The sequence below is a fragment of the Gymnogyps californianus genome, chromosome 22 (assembly GCF_018139145.2).
Source record: "Gymnogyps californianus isolate 813 chromosome 22, ASM1813914v2, whole genome shotgun sequence".
In the NCBI taxonomy this organism is placed as follows: Eukaryota; Metazoa; Chordata; class Aves; order Accipitriformes; family Cathartidae; genus Gymnogyps; species Gymnogyps californianus.
The window spans coordinates 3,100,503-3,111,521 of NC_059492.1; the positions used below are offsets into that span (position 1 = coordinate 3,100,503).

General features: G+C 60.8%; 1 protein-coding gene across 1 annotated transcript; it reads left to right on the forward strand.

Annotated features, from left to right (window-relative positions):
- Positions 1–1,614: 1,614 nt before the first annotated feature.
- TMEM200B (transmembrane protein 200B) lies at positions 1,615–10,816 on the forward strand. The gene is given in 3 exon segments (XM_050909971.1): positions 1,615–1,641; positions 9,031–9,794; positions 9,796–10,816. Coding segments are annotated over 2 exon segments (1,302 nt in total). The 5' UTR covers positions 1,615–1,641; positions 9,031–9,053; the 3' UTR covers positions 10,357–10,816.
- The last annotated feature ends 203 nt before the right edge of the window (positions 10,817–11,019 follow it).

The following is an 11,019-nucleotide window of genomic DNA, read 5'->3' on the forward strand; positions in this document are numbered from 1 at the left end:
GCGGGGAATTGCGGGGCTGTGTGTTGTGGCTCCCTGGGGAGAGCAGGGGTCTGGTTTGATGCTCTGAGATTTACCACAACTATGGGGAAGAGGGGGAATGCAAGCTCGGTACATTTTTAATTAAAGGCTGATAAACAGCCTCTCTGCCTGCAAACCATCAGTGGCTCGGGGGTGTAATGAGGCCGAATCTCCTCAGCACTTTTACCCGTGCGTTGTGTTGTGGTGTTGGTGCGTGAACATGTTGGTGAAAGCTAGGATCAGTTGTTTCGGTGCATCGCAGTGTGCCACCGGCGGTTACAGCCATGGGACGCTGCTCGCTGCCCCATGGGGATGGGGATGTGGGGATGGGGGTGCAGGGATGGGGGTGCGGGGATGGGGATGCGGGGATGGGGATGCGAGGATGGGGATGCGAGGATGGGGATGTGGGGATGGGGTGTGGGGATGGGGATGCGGGGATGGGGATGCGAGGATGGGGGTGTGGGGATGGGGATGCGAGGATGGGGGTGCGGGGATGGGGGTGCGGGGATGGGGGTGCGGGGATGGGGGTGTGGGGATGCAGTGCCACGATCCTTGGGGCTGACAGAGAGGTCTGCCTGTGTCTCTTTGGCAAGTTCAGAGGAAGAAAAGCAAAGCGCCGCACTCAGAGCCGGCTCCTTGCCGAAGCTCTCCTCTTTGTGCCTGCCTGGAGGAGAAAGTGCCTCTGGAACCTGCTTGAAACACTGTCTGCGGGGGGGCTGCATCAAACGCCCCGGCTGCCAAAGTTAACTTAGGGTAATGCTTTTATCCCAACTGCTGCACTCTCCTGTGCTCTCACAGCTGGAAGGGGGAAACTACTGCAACCCCAGTCCCAGCGCAGGCTGGCCTGGCTGGGAGAAATGGGATCTGTTGGTGCATCGTAGGCCACGGGGCTGGGGGTTCTGTGCCGTGGGAGTGGGAGAAGGGTCTCCTGCCTGGGGCTCACCCTACGCCGGACTCTGAGCATCCCCTCAGGTAGCGGCGGGTCCCATCCTGCGCAGGGGGGCTGGGGGCCCTGCTGGGAAAGGCAGAGGGGGGGGGACCCCCCAGAGGGAGGCGGAGGAAGGCATCCCAGCCCGGCGGCTGCCCGCCTACCTCCCCGCCGCTCCCCGGAGCCCGGCCATGCTCCAGCCCCGCTCGGAGGCAGGAAAATCCCCAGCGATCCCCGCAAAGCGATCGCAACTTTCCCACGGCCGGGAACCGGCTGCCGGCCCCGCCGGAGCCTGCACCCCCGGGGTGGGGGGGGGGGCGCGACGGGGAAGGGGGGGGGGTCCCGTCCCGTGTCCGTGTCCCCCGTCCCGTGTCCGTGTCCCCCGTCCCGTCGTCGCCGTCCCCCCCCCCCTTCCCCGCCATCCCCGCGCTCCGCCCCACCGCGGGGCCGCGGCCGGGGCCGGGCGGGGCGGGGACCCGGGGCCGGGCGGAACCCGCCGCCCCCCCCGCCCCGCGCCCAGACGTCCCGGCGGCGGCGGCGAGGGCGAGCTGGGAGCTGGGAGCCAGGAGCCGGCCGCCCCGCTGCCTCCCGCCGCTCCATGGCCCCGGCCGCGGCGGTGGAGCCCAGCGCCCGCCGCCCCCGGGGACCGGCCCCGGCCCGGCCCCGGCGGGAGGCGCACGGCTCGGCGGCCGCCGGTGAGTGCGGGATGGGGGGGGGGCGGGAAGGGAAGGGAAGGGAAGGGAGGGGAGGGGGTGGGGGACACCGGCGGGTGGGTACCCACGCGGACACACGGACACGGCACCGGCCGTAAACCCTCGCATCAACCCCGGGCACGCCGACCCCGCAGCAGGATGCACAGCGGGCACCCACGGACACGGGGCACCCACGGACACAGACACACAGACGCGGGCACACGCGTGCAGCCCGCACATGCACACTGGCGTGCGCACGCTGACACGCAGGCATGCACAGATGTGCGCGCACACGCGTGTGCAAGCCCACGCACGGACACTTCCACCCCCCCTGCCACGGCCAGAAACCGGGACCTGGGAAGCAGCCGGCCGTAGTATCCCAATCCCAGCACTTTTTGCAGTTCCCCGGGTCTCCTCGCAGAGGGTTGAGGCGAGGAGCGGTCACGCAGCTGATCCCCGCGCAGGGTTTGGTGTAGACACTCGAGAGAGGAGAAGTGGGTGGAAATTATCCCGGTAGCTCCTGGAGTTTGGGATCGGGAGGGCATTTCAGCACAAGGGGCTCAGCTTTGTGGCTTTGGGGGGGAACAACCGCAGCCAGACCCACGGCTCCCATCTCGCTTCCAGGTGGGTTTTGATTCCCGTTCATGAAATCAGGGAGACGGGGTTTTTGCAGGGTAAAGAGTAGTGGAGATGGGAGGTTTAAAATGCTGGAGGCAAGAGTAATCCCAGCTGGGAATACGGCTGGGAACTTCACTGCTTGCAGGTAGAGTGGGATGCGGGTCCCTGGGGTGGGAGGAGATGGGTTGTGTGTGTTTGTACCCGCCGGATAACTTGGGCCATGCCTGGAAGCAGGGAGGACTTGGCAGCCCCCCGGAGCCCTCTCCCGCCCTCCCTCCACGCTGGCAGGGATTTTTCAAAGGAGCAGTGGGGAAGGTGCCAAATTCAGAAAGAGTTTGGTCCTAATTCCCTGGAAATCCCAGCCTACGGATTTTTTTTTTCCCTCCTTCCTTTTTCTCTTGGCCATGAGGATTTGCAAGGTGCTTGGCCGCAGCCTGCATCCCTGGGTGCCCTGCCACCCTGCACCGCTTCCCGGAGGCAGGAATTCTCCCAGGAAATCCCCCTGAGCTCCCCACTCCTCCCTCTCCTCCAAGCGAGCAAAAAGCTGCCATTAGAAATCCACTCTCCATTTAAATTTAGATGCCTGCATTATCTGGAATTTGGATTTATTAATTATTTGCATCTGGTTCATGTCACAAAAAGTTGAGTAATGCAGATGTCCTGATTTCGGCAACAGCTTGGAGGAGAAACAGAAAATTCGCCGGCGTTTCTATTGTTTCTATTAAACAATGGCCCGTCAGAAGCAGCCGGGAATTACGATCCCCTTCGCAGTGGTCTGACATGAGTTAAGCATCCATCCAACTTGCGTGATCTCCTCGCTATGGGTGACTGCGGCTCATTTCCTAGCCGTAGAGATTAGTCTAATTAGCAGAGCAAATCTGGGTAAGGCAAGCTCTTGTAATTAGTAATCAGTTGGATGTTTCCATGCACTTTCTTTGCCTGAGGGGTAGAGAGGAGTTTAGCAGATGGCCCCATTTTGGGAGCAGGGAGGACTTTGGAGAAGTCAAGGTGAATGGAGCTGGAGCTGCTGGTGGCACTGGTGGCTCGCCTCACTCCCGGGCGTTGCTGCATCCCATTTGCCCATCGGGACCTTCTCGCCTGGGTGAGCCCGTCAAGCACGGGGTGGAAAACGAAGGGACAGACCCATCTGTATCCCCAAACCAGCCCAGCACCATCTTTCCCCGTAGCCTGCTGTCCTGGGTTGTATTCCAAGTGACAGCGGTGGCCCTGGTGGCTCCTGGCTGCTGTCTGGGATGTGTGACCCAAAGATGGGAAGCCAGCAAGATGCTTCTCCGCAGCTTGGCCAGGCGTGGAGGTGATGTCTCCATCAGCAAGCGCTTAGTGGAGGTGGTTGTGTGTTACCATCTCATCCATCCCGTCCTTCGCTTGGGGAAACTGAGGTCTCTGCTGCTGTGGAGAGAGAAACAAGGGATGTTTCAGACTGATGAGCCATCACCTCTGGGTGACGGGCAGAGGGTGGTCACACCCGGGGTCTTCTGTGCTGCAGCAAAGGTGAAAATACATCACAAGCCCAGTTAAAACCAGGCATGAGACCCCCAGCCCAGGACCAGAAGGTGGTTCCTGCTGGGAAGGGGGATAATCCTTCCCACGCCATGATAATTAGCGTTACTGACTTTATGTGGAAGCTTCTATGAGGGAACTTAATTAATGATGATTGATTAAGGGGTGTCCCCAGCCAAAGCTGAAGCTGGAGAGGCAGATTTTGTCACCACGTTGGGAACACGCTTGTGCTGGGGTCACGGCAGGGAGGTTTTATCCCTCGGGACCCCTGCTTGACCTTCAGGCTGGGAGCTGCCGGTGGGTGCTGGGATGGTGGCAGGGTTTTCTCTTGCTGGGAGAGACCCAGAAAGATGCCCGGCAGCTTTTTGTCTTGTTTCTTTTCTCTGGACGCCTTTAATGTGTAGCCAAGGGGGGAAATTTGAAGTGGACTGAGAAAAATAGGAAAGGAGGAGGCACCACGTAGGCGAGGACGTGGGGACCTCAAACCACCCCGAGCATCCAAGATGATGGATGCACCACGCACCGGGACCAATGCTGCTCCCCCGTTGGCTTCGCTTCTCCTCCAGCCGGGATGGGAGGTGAGATGGGGAGAGGGGAGCCGGCGCCTGGGTGCTGCTCCGCGCGATCCCCTCCCTGCCCCGTGCCGGGGGCGGCGTTGGAGGTTAGGCTGAAAAAGGGAGTTATTTTTAAGCCTCACATCTCGGCGCAGACTGTCATTACCATTCTCTGTACCTTCCCCGGTGGGTGGGGAAGCCAGGGAGGGCTCTGGCAGCACAGCTCAGCGTGTCCTCGTACCCGTAAGGTCTCAGCTGCCTGGGTCCCCCTTCCCTGCGGAGGGGGGATTTGGGGGAGCTCGGCCACCACCGGCTTTGGCATCTCAGGCTCCCTCGGGGGCTTGGATGAGGCAGAGAGGGCTACGCTGTGCCTCAGCGCTTTGGGGGTCTTGCCCATCACCGCGGCCTTTAAACACACTGTGGGCTTTGCTGGCTGATTTGGCAACAAATTTCAGTTCATTCCCAAAATCAGGAGAGCAGCTTTAAAGTCGCAGTATTTTAGGAAAAGAAAAGGAAAAAGGAGGTACTTTCTCTTTGTCAAGCATTTCTTGAGTGTTCTTTACAGCCTGGGCTGCTCCCGGTACCAGCTCCCCGGGGTGATGCTCTGCAGATGTGACCTGCAGAAGACCCACAGGATGGGATCCTGGGTGCGGGATGGGATCATGCTCCGAGGATGGGCAACGCAGCCTGGAGCAGGGCAGGACAGCGATGGAAACGCTCTCCCTGGGGAGACGCTGGGTTTTAAATCCCTGCTGGCGTGGTGGAGTCTGTCCCGCACCGAAGCCCTTTCCAGGTGCGAGCCAAGCACGCTCCTGGGAAGATAACTGGCAAGGGGGATAAACCTGCAAGGGGAAGGCAGCTGCCCTCAATGCTGCCTGCACTTGGCCCTTTTCCATAAGGTGTTTTTGCAGCTCTCCAGCACATCACCGAGCTGGCTGGCCGCTGGCTGGCATCTCCTGCGGCACAGCACCGGGGTGGCACTGCCGGGCACCGGCCCAGCCCCTCATCCCTCGGCCGGAGGGAGATTTGGAGGCCAAATCTGCTTTTTGATAGCCTGTGGCATGCTGCAAATTCAAGCTGGCAGCGCGGTCATGGCAGGGGCAGAGCATCCCGGGGCACCCAAGGGATGCGGGGACCTGCCTGCAAGAGGGACCCTTCCCAAATTCCGCTTTACCCCAAGTCCGGCTCTGCTGTTGGCGGATGTGTTGGGATTTAGTGTCAAATTTTAGGAGTGTCTGTCTGCGAAGGCGGCGGGAGAGGATTGGGGTGGGAGGGTGGAGCCAGCAATATGCCTTCGTGATGGGGGGGATTAGAGAAATATTTGCGTTTATTTTAATGCCAGGCTTATTGTGGGGATTGGAAGCTTAACTCCGAACCTGGCAGCAGAGCAGCCCTCATCTCGCTCGATAACGCTAACGGCATTTACATTTCTATACTGTCATTCCTCCCCACCGGGAATCGAAACCTCAAAACTGGAGGCCGGAGGCATCAGGTCCCGCTGAACCACGGCTGCCTCCGGGCTGGAGAGAGGTGGCCGGGAGCCCCGGGCCACCGCCTGTCCCTGCCAAGGGACCGGGCTGTCCCCCTGCCCCTGCAGCACCCACGGGACCCCCGGCCCTGCCTTCCAGCTGAGCTGTGTCTGTCTAGCGCCAGTGCTCCAACATTGAATTAATCCATTCGCGTGAGTGTCGGCGTCTGCGAGTTGCAGAATTGGATGGCAACGCTGGGTTTTATTTTTTTATTTTTTTTAAATATATTTTTTTAAAGAGCTTATATAACCTTGGGGATTCTATTAATAAAAATAATGGTTTTGAACTCTGGGAACAACCAGCCCCGGCGATGAGCAATTAAATGCTCCAACTTCAGAAAGCAGGCAGCTATCGGGCGGCAGGGAGATAAGGGGAGAGGCGCTCGGGGCAGGAATAGTGCCGGGGGCTGGGGAGGGGGCGAAGGGGATTCCCTGCCTGGAAGCAGATTGCCGGCATCTGCCTGTCCCTCCTGCCCTGTATTCCCATCCCCTGTTCCCCGGGGAAAGGGAGAGGAGGGGGGAATGGGGTCTTGGTCTGGACCTCATGGATGCAGGGTGGATGGGCACCCTCTGGTCCTGCTGCACCCATTTTTAAGCACCCCAGCTCCCACAGTTTAACGCCGGGCCGTACCCAGTACAAAAGGGTGAGAAGAGCAGCCCGGCACGGCGTGGGTGAACATCCCCTGCACCCAACACAACGCCCAGGGTGGGACCCCGGGGGGATGCTCCTGGGCCCCGCGGGCGCCGGCTTTGGCTCTGCGGGGGCTTGAAGGGGGGTTAAAGGAGATAATGGCGGAATTGGGTTTAAAGAGACACGGCTGAGGCTCGGGGCCAAAACCAGGAGGTGGCTGGTGGGTGGGGGTGGGTGTTCAGCGCAAGTTCGGGGGCCATGAGCCCGGGGGGGGTTCACATTCCCCCCCCAGCCAGTATCAAAGAGCCTTTGCTCCGCTTTTGCGGTTTAGGAGGTCTTACTTTTTTTAATCCCTAAGTAGCCGGCAAGGCATTTAAAGGGTTTGATATAAAATTAAGAGAGGTTGAACCTAAGATGGTAATTAGAGAAAGCTGGGACATAACCTAAATCAGGGCATTTGGAGGCAAAAAAACACCACAGTCTTTGGGATGTGTTTGAGTGCCCGGTTGTTTCCCTTTAATGCCAAAATATTTAAAACCTCATTTTTCCATTCAGGGTAAACATTGCCTTGGGTTTTATTGTGTTTCCCCCGTTGCAATGCAGGATTATCAGCTTGTTTCACGGAAAGGTTTAACACCCCACTCAGCAGTGGGCTGTGGGTCTGGGTTGTTTTGTTTGGGACTTTATTTTTTTCCTTTAAATCTCCCTTATTCAAATTGTCACAGCTTGACAGCCTTGTGCCAGGAACACGCTGTCATCCTGAAACTCATATCTTTAATTCCTTCCCTCTGATGCTAATAACACCTTAAGATGATTAAGACTGGGAAAAAAAAACCTTAGTGTCTTATTTTTCTGCCGTCGGTGATGCTGGTCGCTGGCTCTCGGCGCTTCATTCATCTTGGGGAGTAAAATTAGAGCGGTCACCCTCCTCCTACCACGGTGTTTCTCCTTTGGTTTAGTTTCTGGCTTTTAATTGCTGAATATCAATGCTGCCGGGCTGCCGGGCTATCCGAACGCTTTTCTTTTCCGATTTAAGATGCAGCGGTGCGGCGAGCCCCCTCCCGCAGCATCCCTTGGCCGGGGGCCACCCTGCAGCGCTCCCCGCTCACGCCGGCGCCGCGTCCCCGGCCCCCGTTTGGGAACAGCCCGGGCAGCGTTCCCACGCTGGCCCCCGGCAGCGCCAGCAGTGCCAGGAGACACGGGCGAGGGCACGGACACGCCGTCCTGCCCGGGCTGCACAGCCACAGCCCGCATCACCAACCATTGCTGGGCACACGGCAGCGAGCAGCCGGGCTGGAAGGATGCAGATTCCTGTCAACATGAGGTTATTTTTTTTTTTTAAAAAAGATGTTTTCGGTCTGGGACATGTTCAGAGCATGGTTTAGCTTCCCGGTATCGCGGGGCACCACTTAACCCGTGCACATCGGTGCCAGCCCAGCTGACGCTTCCCTGCCGGCTGGTCACCGGCAGGTTTTGGCAGCAACTTCGACACCTTCTTGCTCATCTAGGAGACAAGGTACTGGATAAAATGAAATACCGTGCACTCTGGAAGACCCCGTAAATCCCTGGATGTGGAGCTTTATCTTGGTGCGTGTGAGGGCAGGACCCTGTGGATGCACTGAGCGGGTCAGCTTCCCCCTGAAGCAGGAGACAGCAGCAGATTGGGAAGAACAACTCTTTCAGCTTAAATCCCGCGTGGGTGCTGGGTCGGTGAGTCCCGCAGCCTGACGAGCGGCTCGAGGATGATGGGATGTTGGTTTAGGTTTTTAGGTCATGTTTGGATAGCGAGCGGAGCAAGCTGGGGAGCTGCATCGCTTGCAGGGCCCCGTGCAGCGCGGCTTTGTCAGACCTTTGGTTTGGGTTTTCACGTGCAGCCGTGCCTCAGTTTCCCCAGCAGGCAAATAAATGGCCCCTTCCCTTGCTGCTGTCAAGCCGAGCTGGCTGGTGGCACCTTTTTGGAGGTGTAGCGGGACTTGGTGACCCAGGACAGGCCATTTGGGCCCCCAGATGCCGGCGACGGCTCTGTGCCGGAGCAGCACGTGGTGCAGCGGGGTCCCGGCCATCCTCGCTGCCCTGCGCGACCCCGGGGGTTTAGGGATATGAGTTTTGAGGCGTTGGCAGCGTGGCCGGAGGGAGCTCCTTAGCCCTTCCACTGCTCTCGAGCGGAGAGAGAGAAGTAACTAGAGGAAAGTAGGCAGGCGAGGGAGGAGAGCAAAGCTGCTGGTCCCTGACGTGGTGCAGCCTGCGGGCTCGCTGTCCCCTGTGCTCCCGGCATCCCTATGCTCCTGGTCTCCCTGTGCCCCCCACGCTCCTGGCATCCCCATGTTCCCGGCATCCCCATTTTCCCAGCATCCCCATGTTCCCTGTGTTCCCAGCATCCCCATGCTCCCAGCATCCACATGCTCCCCATGCTCCTGGCATCCCCATGCTCCCAGTGTCCCTGTGGTCCCCATGCTCCTGGCATCCCCATGCTCGCGGCATCCTGGGCACACGGAGCCCCAGTGATGCCTCTTCACCTCTTTCTCCTCCCCACCCCACAGGAAGAGCGGCCGAGCCGGAGACGATGACTGCCGAGAGCACCGAAACCAACGGACCCATGCGGGAGCCGGAGGCGGGGGGGACCAAGCCGCCGGTGCCCACCGCCCCACCGCGGCGCCGGGGCCGCAGGCTGCGGCGCAAGTCACCGCCGGAGGTGCCGGTGAAAGGGCAGCTCCGCATGCGCTCGCCATCGGGAGCCTTCGTCATGGTGGGCATCTCAGTGGTCCTGGTGGGCATGACCATCGCCGTGGTGGGCTACTGGCCCCACCGGGGACCCGGGGGCACCAGGGCCGGCACGGGGAATGCCAGCATCGCAGGGGACATGAGGAGGGAGGTGGCCGCCGGGCGCCATGTGCCCCACAGCGAGAAGCTCAAGCTAATCGGCCCCGTCATCATGGGCATCGGGCTTTTCATCTTCATCTGCGCCAACACCATGCTCTATGAGAACAGGGACATGGAGACCCGCAGGCTGATGCAGAAGGGGCTCTACTCCATGGCGGCGGGTCTCCCCGAGGGGACCGGCCCCGAGGATGGGCACTGCCAGCGTGGGGACGGCCAGCCTGTCCCCAAGGCCAACGCTGAGTGTGTGGAGGGTTGCTACCAAGTGGATCTCTCCTGCCCCGGCCCCGGCAGCAAGTGGTCTGACTGCTACGGCCCCAACAGGCTCCAGACCACGGCCGAGTTCCTCCAGCACCCGGCAGCATCCCCTGCCGCCTCCCTCCTCAGCCTCCGCTCCAGCGCCTCCGCCGAGGCCAACCTCAACCTCTCCCTGCCGTGCCGGAGCCGAGTCCCTCCTCTCCTCGGCCGTCGGTGCCTTGGCGTTGCCCGTCATCAAGCTCAACAACCGCTTGCTGGATGCGGTGGCGCGGGGGACCGGCGAGAGGGCAGAGGGGGGCCCTGCCGAGCCCTGCCTCGAAGCACTGCGGCTCTCCCGGGCTCCGCTCGCCGGTGGCAGCAGCAGCATGCCCCGTGGCCAGGACTGTGGTGGTGGTGGTGGTGGTGGCCATGTCGTCATCAATGTGGATGGCAGCTGCCCCGGCACGGAGCTGGCGGCGGCGGAGCTGAGCCCCGATGCGCAGCTCCACACCCCAGGACACTCCAAGTCGCTGGACCTCGGCCGTCCGGGCGTGCTGCTGGTGGCCCCCATCAAGGACCGTAAGAACCGGAGCTGGCCCCGGCTGGACCACATCAGCCTGGTGGGTTACGCCAAACTGGAAAGTACTGGCGAGTCCTCGGACCGGCTACTGGAGCCCAGCGAGCCCCCGAGCCGGGGCGAGCCCCGACCCAGCTCCTGGGTGGTGGGGATGGAGCGGGGCGCACGGGTCTGACATCCCCAACGCCCTCGGGGACCGTGACATCGCGGTCCCTCATCCTGGCCCCCAGCACCCACCAGCAACCCCAAAACCCCACATCCAGGAGGAGTTCGGGGACGGCACTTTTAAGCGGATGCCAAGAGGGAGGTCCCGACCCGCTGCTCGTGGGGGAGGACTCCCTGGGGTGGGATGTCCTCTCCTGGCTGCCTCTCGACAGCTTCCCGGCGGATGCCCTTGGCCTTACAAGCCCTTCTCCTGGTGGCTTTTCCAGAGGAGCCCTCGCTTTGAGACCCAACACGAACTGCGGGATGGGGACACAGGGTGGGCAAAGCCCCACCGGTCCCCGCAGCACTTTATTTCAGCGGGATTGGGGTGGGGGGATGTTTGGAGGGTGGTGTCCCCTTGCCCAGCCTCAACCCACCGGAAAATTTGCTTGACCAGAGCACGTAAGCCCGACGGGGCTATTAAATATTATCTCGATGCCACGCGGTCCCGCCTCGCCTCGTCGTCTTCCCTGCGAGATGCTCAGGGTGGGCAGCGCGCCTGCAGCAGCCGGTCCCGGAGGGTCTCCGAGGCTGTGCTGCCCGCACCCAGGCTCAGCTGGAGAGAGTAAGGATGCTCTATAACTGCTGAATATTTGCAGGATAAGGTGATAAGCTCAAGGTTTGGGGTGGTTTT